This window comes from Oncorhynchus masou, chromosome 10 (genome assembly GCF_036934945.1).
Source record: "Oncorhynchus masou masou isolate Uvic2021 chromosome 10, UVic_Omas_1.1, whole genome shotgun sequence".
Classification (NCBI taxonomy): domain Eukaryota; kingdom Metazoa; phylum Chordata; class Actinopteri; order Salmoniformes; family Salmonidae; genus Oncorhynchus; species Oncorhynchus masou.
This window is the reverse complement of record NC_088221.1, coordinates 38,368,344-38,387,960: the sequence shown is the minus strand read 5'-3', so window position 1 is coordinate 38,387,960 and position 19,617 is coordinate 38,368,344. Positions and strand designations below refer to the sequence as shown.

The window sequence follows — 19,617 nt, the reverse complement described above, 5'->3', positions numbered from 1 at the left end:
AGAGGAAACAGTCCCCATAAAACTGGAGACTGCAGAGGAAACAGTCCCCATAAACTGGAGACTACAGAGGAAACAGTCCCCATAAACTGGAGACTGCAGAGGAAACAGTCCCCATAAACTGGAGACTACAGAGGAAACAGTCCCCATAAACTGGAGACTACAGAGGAAACAGTCCAAGCCCATAAGATGGTGGATGTAAAATGCATTGTAGCCTACTGATCAATTCATTTAACAGGCTTTACTGTGTACGAAAACTATGTTGATTTAAATCTTTACATAGAGGGGAAGGTAGAAGTACTTTAAATGCCCTAAACTTCAAAGGAAATCACTGCATAATACAGCTGGATGAAGACAATGATTTGGCAGGACTCATAAATTGGTAATCTTGCCGAGTCCATGCCCTTTAAAAGCAGCACACCACGGTTGCTGTGGACAGTGTAAAAATAATGTTGATTATGTATGTATTAGTCACAAATAGGCCTAGATGGCAACAGACCTCCCCTCACTTGCATACAAATTTAAAGTGCTGTCCAAATGAGTTACAATTCCCCTTCTAATACCTACGACTTCTTCTGCATTCAACCTTACAGTTCCTGATTTATATTTATTAGGGATCCCCATTATCTGCTGCCAAGGCACAAGGGGGATTTTGTTTATATGAAACTCATTTGAAATAACAATTAGAAATGCACTACTCCGGTTTGCCTCAGGTGTGGTAGATTATGGATTGGTATCCATTTGGAATCATTTCTATTGCGCTGATACAGGCACTACATTTAATGGTACGTTACACATACAGTAAAGGAGTCAAGAAACCTCTAAGAAACGTTACAGTGCCTTCAGAAAGTATTCACACCCCTTGGCTTGGACATTTAGGGCAAGACTTGAAAATGGCTGTCTAGCAATGATCAACAACCAACTTAACAAAGCTTGATGTAAAGAATGTGGAAATAGTAAACTACTTGGTTATGCACACACCATTAGCAAAATGAGGATCTGTTTAATGGTTGTATATTTAGTTACATACATTGATTGCAAAAGTATGTCATCAGAAACAGCCAGGGCCGCAACTTTGGTTTTAGAAGTGGGGGGAGACTTTTTTTATTCAGTCGGATAAACACTCTACCTGAATGCTCGGAGGCATCTGCATGGTCCTAAAGCACACCGTTAACACATTTTTTATCACATTCCAGTGATTCAACTGGTGGGGGGGGTAAAAATGCACCATACGCAGTGAAAGTTGCACCCCTGGAAACAGCCAGCATCAAATAAAACATTTAAGTCCTAAATGTTATACTGGAGGCTAACTTAGGTCACAAAGGTCAAGTACCACAGTCTGCTAAGGTGTACAGGCTAATAGAAAACATGTTGGCCATTGTTGATGACAACTCTTAAGGGTTGGATCAGTGCAGTAGTGCCCAGATATACATGCAGTTTGTTGCCAGATGTTCATAATACTTGGTTCCATGTTTATACTCTCCACTCATGCAATGACTCTAGTCTGACTGACACTGGCCACTCCATCCCTCAAAAAAACTAACATTGTTGGCACAATCCCTTAACTCATCATTAAATTAACAATATTTCTAGGACGTTTACTGACATTGCCCTCAGTAATTTCTGCTTCTGACATGACAATTTCTGCAATATAATCCAAAAGCTATGCAAAATAAATGATGCATTGGAAAATACATGGCAAAAAGAAAAGAAATGCATTGAGTATTTTTGGAAGTAACCATTTCTGCTACAATATAAGTAACTCGTCTAGCTCCTCTCCTACTCTGGCCTTTAGAGTAATACCCTGAAATATCGGGATGGCAGATGGCTCACAGGTAAATTAAACCCTTTCCAGCAGTGGCTGCTGTTACCACCACTGCACCAGGAGGTCTGGCAGATGATATGGAGTTGATAAGGTTGGCCTCCAGTGATGAAAACAGTGGGATAACACCACCACATTACATTTGCCATGCCAAACTCAATCGCATATTCATGAAGCCTGCAACAAAGTACATGGAAGTAACAGGTGTGACATGATCATACACATTATTTTGAATAAATTATTCTCAAATCATTAAAACAAATCTTTACGAGCCAAGAGATTTAATAAGATATGATACTGGGGTGGCAGGTAGCCTAACGGTTAAGAGCATTGGGTCAGTAACCAAAAGGTCGCTGGTTTGAATCCCCGAGCCGACTAGGTAAAAAGTGGATATGCCCTTTAGGAAGGCACTTAACACTAATTTCTCCTGTATTCACTCTGGATAAGAGCGTCTGCTAAATTACTTCAACTATACATGTCTGTGATGCCAGAGATTCAATTTAAGTCAGAAACCCCTGTTCAGACTCCTGATGGTTACCCCAAACATATTCATATTATTAGCCAATTATTTGGCTGTAGTGGCACCACCCATTAATCCTATTGGGCCGTATCACTTTGAGGCCACGCTAAAGTGAGCTCAGCATCCAACGGGATTGTGGCAGGGCCAGGCTGGCCCACAGTCCTGAGCTGTGGTGGGGAAGAAACATGATAAAGAGAGCAGGAGCAGAGTCACTTCTTTGCTCCGTAGCCTTAGACATGGTTTTGTTGTTGGTGGTTGGTTGTAAAATTAGTATATTTGTTGGGTTTTGTCAGACACTGAAGTTGTTTATTTCTTATTGTTTGACTGTAAATCTCGTGGTTGTAGTTTTCGTCAGACGTTGTAGTCCGGAGCTTTGCCCTGCGGCTGCCTCAGTCTGATCTGTAGTGTCATGAAGGCCCCTACAGTCACATGGAAGAGGATCTGCCACACGTTCCTCAGTTCATAAAGGTACATGTTGGACAGACAGATCAGGGCGAAGGCCAGGAACGACTTACTGTTCCTCCACACAGAGAAGTACGCAAACAGGGAACACTGAAGAGAGGGAGAGAAAGGGAGATATGGAGTGAGAGACAGACACCGGGAAACAGAGAAGAGTCAACTTCTGTGAGAACAATAGAGATACTTCATTGTATTGAAAATCCCTTGCAGGAGACCAATCTTTCTTTGCTTTCAAACTATGTACAATATTTGACCTTTACTCAAGGATGCCCCAATTATTTAGTGCAAGCTTCAATCAACTACCAGCAATAAAATGACAAGCCCTATTCTGCAACATAAATGTAATACATATTATTTGCACTTTTCAATGTACAATTATGTGTAAACTGTAGCTAGACTCAGACGAACACTAACAACCCCCTCTGTACAGATGCAAAGTGCAAGGTTGTTTTTAATTTATTTAATCTAGGCAAGTCAGTCAAGAACAAATTCTTATTTACAATGATGGCCTACCCCGGCCAAACCCTAACAACCTTGTGCCAATTGTGCACCACCCTATGGGACTTCCAATCACGGCCGGTTGTGATACAGCCTGGAATCGAACCAGAGTCTGTAGTGACTCCTCTAGCACTGAGAAGCAATGGCTTAGACCACTGCGTCACTCGGGAGCCCCCCCTCACTCATCAGTGACTGCCAGAAGGAGACAAGACAGCTCTTGCTCGATATGACTTACCTGATACAGACAGGCTGCTGTGCCCAGGAAAAAGGCAATCACGTAATTAAAGTCTTCGTCGTCGTTCTGCCGGCAAACCAACGGGGGATGAAGACATGGGAGAGAAGAAAAGATAGTGAGGTCAATGTACAGCAGTAGGTAGGCTTGAAACAAGGCTTGGTGAAACTGGATCGACAAGAAAGCCAACAAAAGCATTGGACAAAAACAGCCTCTGAAAAGCAATAATAAGCATACCCACTAAGATAAATACAGGTATTACAAACTGTTCATATGAAAAGGCTTGGATGAGTTATAGCTACAGGGGGTCACTTTGGACTTTCCCACTGAATTAAATAGAGTAATGTATCCATCGCTCTGGCATTACCTGTATGGTGCTCTCTATAGCATGAACCCCTCGGAGTAGATTGAGGCCTCCACAGAGGATGCTCAGCACACAGGAGACGATGCCAGGTAGAGTCACAGGATCAAGCTGTTGGCTGGGAGCTGGGCGGAGAAGGGAACTGTTAAGAGCCAGCAGAAATGACCTGGCCAATGAGCAATTGACACATTAAGAGACTATACAGACTGAGATAAACAGCTACGTTGTGATTCTGAAGGACATCACAATACAGACTCAGTGCCAGAGGCTGCCTTGACCTAAGGTAGGGTGCAGCTAAATCCTTATAAATATGATGAATAGCTACAGAGCAGGATTAGGTTCAGGGTATAGACATGGTCAACCACTGCACTATACCATCATGTGCAATCTTAGGAGAATTCTAACATTTGAAGAGAAACCAGTGACTAAATCCCAAAATGACAATGTTTTAATGATCATCCCTTCACAGTGAGTGACAGGAAAGTGAATATGAATGCAGTGGTTCTTGAGGTAGACAGAAGAGCTGTGGTGACCCAGGGCACAATCATTTAGCTGGGATTACTGAGGTGTGAAGGTACCAACAGAGAGGTGGTGGGCCGGTCTCAGTCAGGGATCACTAATGGAGGGGCCACACACACGACAGCTGCATGCCAAGGTGTCCTTCAAAGAACTGACCCTATAGGGCTTTCAAGTGATTAACTTTGGTTCTGTTCCAAACATGTTCCCAACCAAGCTGTCCATGAGGTATGGAATGGATGGAAGCCACTTTCAACATGTGCTAACGTGACAGAAGGAGATGTCTACAGTAAAGCCTTAGGTGAACAGGAAAAGGGAGGATTAGAATGAGGTGGATGGAATGCAAATAAAATCAATTTGTCATTCAGTACACAGTGAAGTGATCATGTTAAAGCTTAAGTAAAGAGCCTTACATGTTTACTGTGTGTGAAAACACAAAAGGCAGGTAGGCACTTTGAAAAACACCTCAATGTGCATAAATTAGCGTATGAGTTTGTCAACGGATGGCTGAATTTGAAAGACTAAGCTGTGTAATAGACAACTCAACTGTAACTACAGTTGCAGGCACTAAAAAATATATGTTAAAACCCTGTAGAGCGGTACAGGTTGTGAGAAAATATCATAACCTAACTAAAGCATCTTAGGGTTAGGCCCCTTTTTTTCTCAATTTCCGCCTGAATGACGTGTCCAAAGTAAACTGCCTGTTGCTCAGGCCCTGAAGCCAGGATATGCATATAATCGGTACAATTGGAAAGAAAACACTTTGAAGATTGTAGAAATGTTTAAATAATGTAGGAGGAGAACACAATAGATATGCTAGGAGAAAATCCAAAGAAAAACCCAACCAGAATTTTTGGGGGGAGAGATACTTGCAAATGTAAAAGCATGGTCTAAGGGCATAATCAATTCTAGCTCCCAGGATGCAATTCCAATAGACTACTGACACCCTGTGGAAGCTACGTTCAAGGTTTCAGGCTTGTAACTTCCAAAACGAATAAGAAATATCAGTTTTAGTACAGGGACAGAGTCTTGGAAATTTGTGTTTGCGGGCGCCATTAATAAAGGACACATCTGCTAAAATCCTATTGAACATACCTGTTTCCGTAAGAAATATTATTGTTTGATTACATTTTAGGTTATCTGAGGAATAGATAGAAATATATTTTGACTTGTTGAAACAAAGTTTAGGGGTAGATTTTCGGATTCCTTTCTTTATGTTGAACGAGTGGATTACTCAAATCGTTGGTGCCAACTAAAACAGACTTTTTGGGATATAAAGAAGGATTTTATCCAACAAAACGACATGTTATAGCTGGGACACTTTGGATGACAAATCAGGGGAAGATTTTCAAAAGTGAATATTTTAAAAATATCGCCATTTGTGAATTTATGAAACCTGTGCCGGTGGAAAAATATTTTGATGTGGGGCGGTGTCCTCAAACAATTGCATGGCCTGCTTTCGCTGTAATATCTACTGTAAATCAGACAGCGCAGTTAGATTAACAAGAAATTAAGCTTTCAAACCAATATAAGACACTTGTATGTACCTAAATGTTTAATATCCATCATGTTTATGATTATTTATTTGAATTGAGCACCCTCCAGTTTCACCGGAAGTTGTCCCGCTAGTGGGACGCCTAGCCCTAAGAAGTTTTCCCACAACTATCCTGTGTGTGTCTGTGTGGGGTACCTACTTATGCCCTTGTACTTGGAGGGGGTGTGGTATGAGAAGCCGTTGATGGATCCTAGGTCCTCAGGGGACAGCTGGTAGGGCGGTCGAAGTTTGATCTCTGTTTGCATGTCGGCCAGGTTGATCTTAGTGGACAGAGAGCGGGGGCTGTTGAAGCGCTGCTTCGTCTTCTGGATGAAGTTGTCTGGATGAGGCCGCAACACAAGTATGAAGGGTATGAGAATAGAGAAATCTATCATGAAAATACAACCTAGGAATTGTATGTTCCTGCTGGTAAAGTATAAACATGCTCTAAAATGTTTGGGCATGATAGTGGGTTAGTTTCCCGAGACCACCCATACGCAAAAATAATAAGTGTCTGCTAAATGGAATATAATATATTTTTGAAAGAGTCAAACCAGGGAAACCTAGCCTGGTCCCAGATCTGTTTGTGCAGTCTAGTCTTGTCAACACTACAGTCAAGGTCATGCCAGGAGTAGGCAGAAAAGCATGAACAGATCTGGGACCAGGCTAAGGGAAACCCTGTGTTTCTAAAGTAAGACAATGCATGGGTTTGTTGGGAAAACAAGAGGAGAGACTCACCCAACTCGATGAAGGAGTATGGCCTCACAGCGCTATTAACACGCTTGGCGTCGTACGTGACGATGAACTCCCTTTGCAGCTCATCCAGGAAACAGAAGGCCAGGACGTTGGGGTAGGTCTCTGTACAAACCATCAGATAACCCACACCCAGAGAGCAGGTGAAACTGAAACAGACACACAGAGTGAGCAAGAATACATTGGACTATTATTTCCTGCAATTACAATGCTGAACAGTGGGAAGCACAGTGAGTTCAGTAGTATTCATAAACAAAACCATGAGATGTCCCTGCATGTTATTCCATGTTCCATAGCCTCCCATTGCTCAATTTAAAGGGATATCAACCAGATTCCTTTTCCTATCGCTTCTTCAAGGTGTCAGTCTTCAGACATAGTTTCAGGCTTTTATTTTGAAAAAATGAGCCAGAACGATAACATCGCGTCAAGTGGTCACATTAGTTTTGCTCACGCAACAGAATTTGGACAGCTATTGTTTTCCCCTCTCCTACTGTGAAAGACATTTGCGGTTGATATATTATCGATTATATATTTTAAAAACCTGAGGATTGATTATAAAAAACGTTTGACATGTTTCTGTGGACATTACGGATATTATTTGGAATTTGTCTGCTCTTTCCTGTGGATTTCTGAACATAAAAGTGGCAAACAAAAGGAGGTATTTTGGATATAAAAATTATCTTTATGGAACAAAAGGAACATTTGTTGTGTAACTGGGAGTCTCGTGAGTGAACACATCCGAAGATCAAAGGTAAACGATTAATTTGATTGCTTTTCTGATTTGTGACCAAGCTACCTGATGCTACTTAATGTTTTGTCATGCGATCGATAAACTTACAAACGCTTGGATTGCTTTCGCTGTTAAGCATAATTTCAAAATCTGAGACGGCAGGTGGATTAACAAAAGGCTAAGCTGTGATTTCATGAATGGACTGAAACCTGGCAGTAGGATGTGACTTCTCTGCATTTATTTTTGCGTGGGGATAACTACTGGGTGCTTTGTGAAGATCCTTGTGTCTCAACACAAACTCATCTGCAAGAATTGCAGCTTTCTCAAGAGTGAGATCCTTGTGCTCATAAATGTAGAGGGGAAGGCAATTTTTGAACTGCTCGAGAAGTAGGAGTGTCTTCAAATCCTCAAGGTCCTTGACCTCTTGAGAACCACAGCAGCGATCAAAAGACATGCTTGTTCCGCAGCGAACTCACCATGGCTTTGCGATTGTGTCTTTTGTAATTTCCGGAACTATTGTCAGTATGCCTCTGGGACCAACTCATAAGCCTAAGTATAGCACGGGAAATAAAGCGGCGTACACTTTGAGCCTTTCCCACAAGGACACCAAATATCTCAGCCATTTTAGGGATGTGGGAATCCCCTCAAACAAAGTAATGCATACATCCACCTCTTTTTTATCAAAAAGGCAGTACAACCAGGTGTTCTGACCAAGATCAAACTCTGTTGAGGGAGCAAGATGGCCAGACTGGATTCGGAGTGCTTCCAGCTCTTTCAATCGAATGGCATGCACACGTTCTTATTGTTCTAGTCTAGCTGCACATTCTTGTTGTTTGGCTGCACGCTCATCTCGTCTTTCCCTGTGTTCCTCCAATCTCTCCTCACGTTCACTTTCCTTTTCCTTGTGCTCTAGTTCTAATTTCTGTTCCTCCAATTTCACCTTAATTTCTAATTCACTCAGCTGCATGTCTCCGGGATGTACTCTACCACTCGTAGGACCCATTTCATCAACATCTCCAGATGGATTTCCTCCACCGAAGCAGTACCGATCAACTGCCTACAGCTTTTGGATTGCCAGATACCAGTTTGATATAATGCTTTGCAATGTTGAGCGGATTAGCCTTCATAAAATATATCTAGCATCTCCCATGTAGGGTTTATTACAAATGCTTTCAACTTAAGAGTCCATGGCCGTAGGCTCCCGGGTGGCGCAGTGGTTAAGGGCGCGGTACTGCAGCGCCAGCTGTGCCACCAGAGACTCTGGGTTCGCGCCCAGGCTCTGTCGTAACCAAACGCGACCGGGAAGTCCTCGGGGCGACGCACAATTGGCCTAGCGTCGTCCGGGTTAGGGAGGGTTTGGCCGGTAGGGATATCCTTGTCTCATCGCGCACCAGCGAATCCTGTGGAGGACCGGGCACAGTGCGCGCTAACCAAGGATGCCAGGTGCACAGTGTTTCCTCCGACACATTGGTGCGGCTGGCTTCCGGGTTGGATGCGCGCTGTTCAAGAAGCAGTGTGACTTGGTTGGGTTGTGTATCGGAGGACGCATGACTTTCGACCTTCGTCTCTCCTGAGCCCGTACGGGAGTTGTAGCGATGAAACAAGACACCACGAAATTGGGGAGAAAAAAAGGGGGTAATATTTACATTTTTTTTAATTAAAAGAGTTCAAAATGATTCCACCAATCTGGTTGTCAGTGAGTGGATGTCAGTGAGTGGCGGCAGGGTAGCCTAGTGGTTAGAGCGTTGAACCTAGTAACCCGGAAGGTTGCAAACCAAAATGCCTAAGAAGCAAACCAAAATAAAAACCCACCAAACAGACAGGAAACATTCCAAAAAGGTGACAAAACAAAAGCAGATAAAGGTTTGTTTGTTAGAAATAAAAATAGCCAACTAAAGGTGTTAACCCCCAGCATCTATCAAGACAACTAGAGCACTGGGCCAGCCCCTCATAAATAGCACCAAGGCCAGCACAGGTGAAACACCTTACCACTAATGAGATATCAACCAGCACAGGTGTAACATACTGACTAACGAGGTCACCAATCGGTGCAGTCTATGTGCTAACAAGCTATACGTACTCAAGTCCAGCCTCAAAACATAAATGGAAAAACCAAACCCTATACCACCCTTTATGATTATGATTCAGTTAAATTATACTTAGCACAATGACTGGAAGTATATGGGTAACGCTAGTTAGCAAAACCTCCTGAAGTATCCCATTAAGTGTGAATTGCAACTTACTTGATATTGTACTGTCCAGCCTTCAGAGTGCATCGGTCAGGGAACTGGCTGAGCTTCTTAGACAGTGCTTTGACTTGCTTCTTAGTTTCCTGAAGGCCTTTGTCCTGCTCGTAGTCTGTGGAGGCAGACAGGGGTAGACCGTCCACCACCCGCACCACAGAGGCAAACAAGACCATTGACATCATACAGCTGGCTAGCTCTACACACTCACTGGAAACCTAAAAGAAAAAAATGGGACATGTTCATAGAGCATGATATTTGTGAATTCATTAGCATTCTGATAAAATAGGCCTAGTTTTAACAGAATTTCCAGCATATACATATTACCATAGCTATACCTAATTCACATTATTTTGGGTAGCCTTGTGTAACACTAGAATAGATCATAATAAATGGGACAACTGAAGTTAGTGCAGGACTAATCTTTGTCTGCCACGGTTCGGTACCTTGGATAGCAGTTTTTCAAAGTGCTAATAGCTTGCCCTTGGTCATGAATCTCAGTTCCATTACACTGCAGTCAATGGAAGGAGGCGTCTTCTGTATGGGGGAGTTTTGTTAAAACTCTTGTGCGTTTTCAATGTTTACTAAAATAAAAACTTAGACAATGAATAACCTAATTTCTGTGAAGAACATGCAAAATAACACCCCTTTACATATTCATATTACATATGTGGTTTTGAAGGTAATAAAAGTGCGCATGTAGGTAAAAACAAGTGCAAATTAAACAAAAGGTTTGCTGTGTGCCGTCACCTGTCTTCTTCCTCCCTGGGCCTGCTGTTCCAACAAACTACAAGAACCTGTCGCTTGCTTTTCTCGCACTCTTTACCCGTTGTAGTGTGAGAAACTACGCAACGTCTTGACGGGAGCCTGTACAATGTTATTACGATACATTGTAAAAAAAGTAATAAAAATGCGGTATTTTCCCACACAAACCCAGCCATGTGCAAATTGAGAGGGACACAAAACACAGAACTGATGTTACAGAAAAAAAAAAAACAGGTAAAAATCCAATCAGGAAGTGCCGCATTTTTTGAAACCGCCTCATGCCAATGACTTCTTATATGGCTGTGAAGGAGCTAGGAGTCAGCTTACGTTTTCCACGTTTTCCCCAAGGTGTCTGCAGCATTGTGACGTATTTGTAGGTATATCATTGGAAGATTGACCATAAGAGACTACATCTACCAGGTGGTCGCTTGGTGTCCTCTGTCGCAATTATTGCGTAATCTCCAGCTGCAGTATTTTTCCGTTTGCTTCTGATGAGAAGCCAACTGCCACCACTGATAGATTATCGAATAGATAGGTGAAAAACACCTTGAGGATTGATTCTAAACAACGTTTGCCATGTTTGTTGATATTATGGAGCTAATTTGGAAAAAAGTTCAGCGTTGTAAGTGACTGCATTTTCCTGTATTTTTCTTAGACAAACGTGATGAACAAAACAGAGCTATTTCGTCTACACAAATAATATTTTTTGGGAAAAAATGAACATTTGCTATCTAACTAAGAGTCTCGTCATTGAAAACATCCGAAGTTCTTCAAAGGTAAATGATTTTATTTGAATGCTTTTCTTGTTTTTGTGAAAATGTTTCCTGCTGAATGCTAGGCTTAATGCTATGCTAGGCTATCAATACTCTTACACAAATGCTTGTGTAGCTTTGGTTGAAAAGCATATTTTGAAAATCTGAGATGACAGTGTTGTTAACAAAAGGCTAAGCTTGTGTTTGAAAATATTCATTTCATTTGCGATTTTCATGAATAGGAAACGTTGTGTGATGGTAATGAGCTTGAGGCTATGATTATGCTCCCGGATACGGGATTGCTCAACGCTAGAGGTTAACACAATTAATCAGTATGGCAAAAATCTCTGCTCAGAGGGCCTTAAAAATAATTTTTGCACATAGAGAAGCTGGCATGAAGGAGCATCTTCCACTTTGGAAGATTAAGAATTTTCAGAATATGAGGATCACGTTTGTCAATTCAGAATCTGACAGGGAGTTGGAAGAAGAGGATGAGATTGACCCCTCAGCCAGCCCCAGGACCAGCCCGTCAGCAGCCAGCCCCAGGACCAGTCCGTCAGCAGGGGGATAAACATGTTGGTGAAATATTTTTTCCCAAGGAATGACCCACCCTTCATGGCTGCCAATGTGATAAGGATGCAACCAGGGCCAACGCGGATGGCGGTTACTCATGTGCAGGACATAAAATAGTCTTTGAACTGTTCATGCCAGACACTATCCAGAAAATCTTTCTTGACTGCACTAATTTGGAGGGAGGTGCGTTTTTGGAGAGATATGGAAGGAAATGGACCAAACTCATTTACATTAATACTTTGGGGTTCTTATCCTTGCTTGCGTTTTGAGATCCAATGGGAAATCCACAGAATCCCTGTGGGATGCAGACACTGGCAGAGATCTTTTCAGTGCAACAACGCCTCTGGGAAAACTTCCACATTATTTCCAGGATTAATTGTCTTCAATAACCGAGACACCAGACCAGCTAAGCAGCAAAGACAAGCTAGCTGCAATCAGGTCCGTGTGGGACAAGTGGGTGGTTGCGTCCCACATGGCCAATAGCCAGGGAAATGCAGAGCGCATTTCTATAAAATAGATTTCTATAAAAATCTAACACATGCAAGATAGCAAATTAAAAAGTTACACTCGTTGTGAATCCAGCCAACATGTCAGATTTCAAAAAGGCTTTTCGGCGAAAGCACAAGATGCTGTTTATCTGATGATAGCACAACAGTAAACAATGAGAGTAGCATATTTCAACTCTGCAGGCGCGACACAAAAGGCAGAAATAATATATAAATAAACCTTACCTTTGACGAGCTTCTTTTGTTGGCACTCCTATATGTCCCATAAACATCACAAATGGTCCTTTTGTTCAATTAATTCCGTCGATATAGCCAAAATGTCAATTTATTTGCAGTGTTTGATCCAGTAAAACACCGCTTCCAAATTACGCAACGTCGCTAAAAAAATCTCAAAAGTTACCTGTAAAACCTGGCCAAAACATTTCAAAGTACTTTTGTAATACAACTTTAGGTATTTCTAAACGTATATAAAATCGATCAAATTGAAGACAGGATGATCTGTGTTCAATACAGGAGCAAAACAAACTGACGCTTCTAGTAGCAAAACAAACAGACTTTTCTGGTTACGCGCCTCTATCAAAAAAGTACACATGAAGTGACGTTCGTTCTGAGCTATGGCACTTCTTCATTACACAAAGGAAAAACCTCAACCAACTTCTACAAACTGGTGACATCCAGTGGAAGCGGTAGAAAATGCAGGAAAGTCGATTCGAATTCTGGATTCCCCATGAAAACATATTGAAGAGACAACATCTGAATGGTTTGTCCTTGGGGTTTCGCCTGCTAAATAAGTTCTGTTATACACAGACATGACTCAAACAGTTTTAGAAACATCAGTGTTTTCTATCCAATACTAATATGCATATATTAGGATCTGGGACAGAGTAGGAGGTAGTTCAGTTTGGGCACGCCATTTATCCAAAAGTGAAAATACTGCCACCTACCCCAAACAGGTTAACCTGTTTTATAACACTGGTCCCAACATTATGAGCAGCATATGCCATTTAGGGGCCGCTGCCCCTTCAGGCAGTACATACCACAAAATATGGAATCATGATCTGGGCTGCCTGTGATGCTGCTTCATCATATGCGTGGAACTTGCAAGTGTATACAGGGAAGCCAGATGGAGGAGCCCCTGAGAAGAACCAAGGGATGCGGGTTGTCCTGGACGTGACACAGGGACTCCGTGGGTACAACATCACATGCGCTAACTTTTTTTTGTCTTCGCACAAGCTGGGATAGGAGCTCCTCAAGAGGAAGCTGACGATGGTAAGAACAGTACGAAAAAAACAAGCCAGCGCTCCCACTTCTGCTGTTGAATACACAGAAGAGGCCTACCAATACACCCAAATTTGAGTTCATGGCAGACACATCCCTAGTGTCCTATGTGCCAAAGAAAGGCAAAAATGTGGTACTCATGAGTACGCTGCATAGGGATGGGAGAATCTGTGGGCAGGAGTGTAAAACTAGAAATCATAATGGATTACAATTCCACAAAAGGGGTGGACAATTTAGGCAAGCTGGTTACTGGCTATAGCTGCAAAAGAAGAACCCTACGCTGGATAATCATCAACATCTTGGACATCTCGGCATACAACACGTTCGTCATCTGGATGGCGTTGAACCCAGATTGGAACAGAGAAAAGCTCCAGAGGAGACGGCTCTTTTTCGAGAAGCTGGGCAAGGCATTGGTAAGACCTCAAATCCAGAGGCTGCAACATATTCCAAGGACCCCAGCTTCTGCAGCCATCATGAGTAGCATTCAGGAGGAGGATGCCGGTGCCCCATCCACTCGAACCAACAACTCCAATACCAGAAGTAAGTGCGAGTGATGTTGTTGCATGTGTGTGCCTGACTCTCCTACCGTGGCCTGCTGTAACTATATATCCAAGTGAGAAAGAAGTCAAATTCCTGAACTAAGTTCTCATCAGATTACAGCCAGTAGCAACAAGAAGTGCTGTGATGTGTGTGGACCCAAGAACGACAGGAAGACAAAATACGGCAAAAAAAGTAACGTCCTCTAGAGGTCGACCGATTATGATTTTTCAACGCTGATACCGATTAAATCGGACAATTTTTAAAAATGTATTTGTAACAATGACAATTACAACAATACTGAATGAACACTTATTTTAAATTAATATATCAATAAAATCAATTTAGCCTCAAAGAAATAATGAAACATGTTCAATTTGGTTTAAATAATGCAAAAACAAAGTGTTGGAGAAGAAAGTAAAAGTGCAATATGTGCTATGTAAGAAAGCGAACATTTCAGCTCCTTGCTCAGAACATGAGAACATATGAAAGCTGGTGGTTCCTTTTAACATAAGTCTTCAATATTCCCAGGTAAGACGTTTTAGGTTGTAGTTATTATAGGACTATTTCCCTCTATACCATTTGTATTTCATTAACCTTTGACTATTGGATGTTCTTATAGGCAGTGTATACTGCCAGTGTAGCTTCCGTCCCTCTCCTCGCTCCTCCCTGGGCTCGAACCAGCAACACAACGACAACAGCCACCATCGAAGTAGCGTTACCCATGCAGAGCAAGGGGAACAACTACGAGAAGGCTTAGAGAGCGTGATGTTTGAAACGCTATTAGCGCGCACTAGCTAGCCATTTCACTTCGGTTACACTAGCCTCATCTCGGGAGTTGATAGGCTTGAAGTCATAAACAGTGCAATGCTTGACGAACAATGAAGAGCTGCTAGCAAAACGCACAAAAGTGCTGTTTGAATGAATGTTTACGCGCCTGCTTCTGCCTACCACCGCTCAGTCAGATACTTAGATACTTGTATGCAACGCAGGACACGCTAGATAATATCTAGTAATCAACAACCATGTGTAGTTAACAAGTGATTATGATTTATTGTTTTTTTTATAAGATATGTTTAATGCGCGCTCAGGTCTGTTCAACGCTGGTCCAACCAATCTGATTCCACGCTTCAATCACGTGGATTGGGATATGCTCCGCATTGCGTCCAACAACATTGACGAATACGCTGATTCGGTGAGCGAGTTCATTAGAAAGTGCATTGACGATGTTGTACCCATAGCAATGATTAAAACATTCCCAAACCAGAAACAGTGGATTGATGGCAGCATTCGAGTGACACTGAAAGTGCGAACAACTGCTTTTAACCAGGGCAAGGTGACCGGAAACATGACTGAATACAAACAGTGTAGCTATTCCCTCCGCAAGGCAATCAAATAAGCTAAGCGTCAGTATAGAGACAAAATAGTCGCAAATCAATGGCTCAGACACAAGAGGTATGTGGCAGGGTCTACAGTCAATCACGGATTACAGAAAGAAAACCTGCCCCGTCGTGAGACCAGGATGTCTTTCTCTCAGACAGACTAAATAACTTCTTTGAGGACAATACGGTGCCACTGACACGGGCCGCAACCAAAACCTGCGGACTCTCCTTCACTGCAGCCGACGTGAGTAAAACCCACGCAAGGCTGCAGACCAAGACGGCATCCCCAGCCACGTCCTTCAGGAAACAGCAGAGGGAGCACCCCCCTATCCACATCGACGGGACAGTAGTGGAGAGGGTAGTAAGTTAAGTTCCTCGGCGTAAACATCACGGACAAACTGAAGTGGTCCACTCACACAGACAGCGTTGTGAAGAAGGCGCAGCAGCGCCTCTTCAACCTCAGGAGGCTGAAGACATTTGGCTTGTCACCAAAAGCATTCACAAACTTCTACAGATGCACAAGCGAGAGCATCCTGTTGGGCTGTATCACCGCTTGGTACGGCAACTGCTCCACCCACAACCGTAAGGCTTTCCAGAGGGTGGTGAGGTCTGCACAACGCATCACCGGGGGCAAACTACCTGCCCTCCAGGACACCTACACCACCTGATGTCACAGGAAGACCATAAAGATCATCAAGGACAACAACCACCCGAGCCACTGCCTGTTCACCCCGCTATCATCCAGAAGGCGAGGTCAGTACAGGTGCATCAAAGCAGGGGCCGAGAGACTGAAAAACAGCTTCTATCTCAAGGCCATCAGACTGTTAAACAGCCATCACTAACATTGAGTGCTACCAACACACTGACTCAACTCCAGCCACTTTAATAATGGAAATTGATGTAAAAATATCACTATCCACTTTAAACAATGCTACTTAATGTCTACATACCCTACATTACTCATCTCATATGTATATACTGTACTCGATACCATCTACTGCATCTTGCCTATGCCGTTCCGTACCATCACTCATTCATTTATCTTTATGTACATGATCTTTATCCCTTTACCACTTGTGTGTAAAAGTTTGTAGTTGTGGAATTGTTAGGTTAGCTTACTCGTTGGTCATTGCTGCATTGTCGAAACTAGAAGCACAAGCATTTCACTACACTCGCATTAACATCTGCTAACCATGTGTATGTGACAAATAAAATGTGTATATATACAGTGTGTGCAAATGAGGTAGGATAAGGGAGGTAAGGCAATAAATGGGACATAGTGGCATTTTTTTTTTTTTACAATATAGCATTTAAAACACTGGAGTTAGTTGGATGGGCTATGTACAGGTGCAGTAATCTGTGAGCTGCTCTGATAGCTGGTGCTTAAAGACAGTGAGGGGGTTAGGAGTCTCTGGCGATTTTTGCAGTTCATTCCAGTCATTGGCAGCAGAGAAATGGAAGGAAAGGCAGCCAAAGGAGGAATTGGCCTTGGGGGTGACCAGTGAAATATACCTGCTGGGGTGCGACCTACGGGTGGGTGCTGCTATGGTGACCAGTGAGCTGAGAAGTCTTTTCTCGGTAAAGCCTCGCCTTATAGATGACATGGAGCCAGTGGGTTTGGCGACAAATATGAAGCGAGGGCCAACAAGAGCATTGGGAGTAGTCGGTCGCAGTGGGGAGTAGTATATGGGGCTTTGGTGACAAAACGGATTGCACTGTGATCGACTGCATCCAATTTGCTGGGTAGGGCGTTGGAGGCTATTTTGTAAATTATGTCACCAAAGTCAGGGATCGATAGGATAGTCAGTTTTAGGAGGGTGTTTGGCAGCATGAGTGAAGGAGGCTTTGTTGCGGAATAGGAAGCCGATTCTAGATATCATTTTGGATTGGAGATGCTTAACTTCTTCGATATAGGGGGCGCTCTTTTAATTTTTGGATAAAAAAACATTCCCATTTTAAACAAAATATTTTGTCACGAAAAGATGCTCGACTATGCAAATAATTGACAGCGTTGGAAAGAAAGCACTCTTTGTGCTACAGGATGCAAATTTCTGTTTGAAAAAGCTAGCCTTTGCTAACCTAACTGCCTGTGTATTTTGGTTCCTGACTTCCCTGAAAAGTATCATATCGCGGAGGCTATTCGATGGTAATGCAGTACACCAAAGGATGTTTTGTGCTGGTCAAGGGAAGTCAGGTCTGGAGTGAACCAAGGGCTATATCTGTCCCTGGTTCTACATTTTTGTTTGAAAGGGGCATGGTTATTTAAGATGGTTGTCCTTTAAAAGTGTTTTCCTCACCAGGCATCCTCTACCGACGGAATGAGGTCAATATCCTTCCAGGACACCCGGGCCAGGTCGATTAGAAAGGCCTACTCGCTGAAGTGTTTTAGGGAGCGTTTGACAGCGATGAGGGTTTGACCACACTTGTTTATGGTTCATTGAACAAGCATGGGAAACAGTGTTTAAACCCTTTACAATGAAGATCTGTGAAGTTATTTCGATTTTTCTTTAATTATCTTTGAAAGACAGGGTCTTTCAGCAACACAGACGCTCGTTGGCGCGCGCGAGCAGTGTGGGTGCAATAATTGAATAACATGGAATTCTAAATGTATTTTGCGACGCTCGGGCACACGACGTGTCAGGTCTGGTCAGCATGTTAGACCGCTGCGCCACTCGGGAGCGGTTTTGGAAGCATAAAGACCTCCTTACCTTTCATATCAGTGATAAATAATTTTCAAAAAAAAAAGAGGTTCATTTAAATTGATACACACCTAACATTACATATGGTTAAGGAGTAACTGTAGGCTTCAAGAGTACAGATTGGGCTACTCAATACGCCTCGCGAAAAATGTGCCCTCTCCAAGCCCCTGGATAGTAAGCTAACTGGCTACATTTGTCTTGAGTGAGCCTGCATTTGTCTCTCCATTGTTTACAAGGATATGGTACATGCATAAGCGATTGATAGCTCAGAAACACTGAACTATAGCTAGCTAGGTTGATCAGCAGAATGCTGGCCAAATCATTTGTCGAGGATGGTGCAAAATGTGATAACTAGCTAGTGATGTTTGCTAACTTGCTATCTTAACGTTACATTTAATAGCATGACTACTCAGTTATTAAATGGGAATGCATAGCCATCTTTATCCATGTCGCATAATATCAATTAAAATGGGGCCACCTTTTTTAGTTAGCTCCTCTCCTTTTGCTCTCTCCTCGTACTGTAAGTTAGCAAGCTACTGCACTCTAGCTAACATTAACTAGCTGTCAAGAGCAAAACTAACATGGCTTTCCAAACATAGAACATTAATTGTTATTTTGTGAGCAAACCCGAACAGATGCGTGTGTTAATGCAACACTCACCGCAAAGTAGTTTATTTCTTGTAACGTAGCATCACCGGGCACCGTTTTTATTTGCCTACAATCTGTTGTGGCGCAAACGTACACGCAGGACAGATGCCGCGTTCGATATTAGTCGGAACTAGGAAGTTCCGTATTGCTAACTGGATAGTTGTAACGTTCCGCGTGATACCAGTTATCAAGTTGGATATTTCGAGTTCCGATGGGAACATGAATGCGTTAAAAAACTCGTATGTTTACGTGTTTGACGGAACGGCTCGCTGTGCATTATGGGTAGTGCCAACGTGATGCGTGCGCAGGTTGACGTTTATTGGGATGAGTCTGGTCTTGGAGGATGTATTGAGAGAATTCCGCTAGATTGTCCAGCTGCAAATTCGGCTTTATTGTAAACATATGAAAACAAGTGTATGTGTCTTAAAATGAAGGTTATGCACGAAGGTTAGCAGTGTGGTTAGTGGTTTAAAATAATATTTTCTGACTTTGTGGCTGTGCCAGCTAGTGACCACTCTGCAGAGCTGCCTCTAGAACAAGATTCGTGACAAAAACGCTCAACTGAAGCATGAATGCATTCTCATCAGCACCACCTTAACACCAGCAAGAAATGGATGAGTAGTATGGATACCACAGCATATTGGAAAATAATGTCACTTTCATTCAATAACAGTCAGATATATATACACTACTCAAAAAAATAAAGGGACACTAAAATAACACATCCCAGATCTGAATGAATGAAATATTCTTATTAAATACTTTTTTCTTTACATAGTTGAATGTGCTGACAACAAAATCACACAAAAATT

The 19,617-nt window shown here is 42.5% G+C and overlaps 1 protein-coding gene across 1 annotated transcript; it reads right to left on the bottom strand.

Moving 5' to 3' along the window:
- Positions 1 to 759: 759 nt before the first annotated feature.
- LOC135547589 (vesicle-trafficking protein SEC22a-like) lies at positions 760 to 19,044 on the bottom strand. The gene is made up of 7 exons (XM_064976728.1): positions 18,818 to 19,044; positions 9,666 to 9,883; positions 6,678 to 6,841; positions 6,100 to 6,279; positions 3,896 to 4,014; positions 3,532 to 3,597; positions 760 to 2,891 (listed from the first exon to the last, which is right to left on the bottom strand). The coding sequence occupies exons 2-7, from the start codon at positions 9,848 to 9,850 to the stop codon at positions 2,691 to 2,693; spliced, it is 915 nt and encodes a 304-aa protein (XP_064832800.1). The 5' UTR covers positions 9,851 to 9,883; positions 18,818 to 19,044; the 3' UTR covers positions 760 to 2,690.
- Between the last annotated feature and the right edge of the window lie 573 nt (positions 19,045 to 19,617).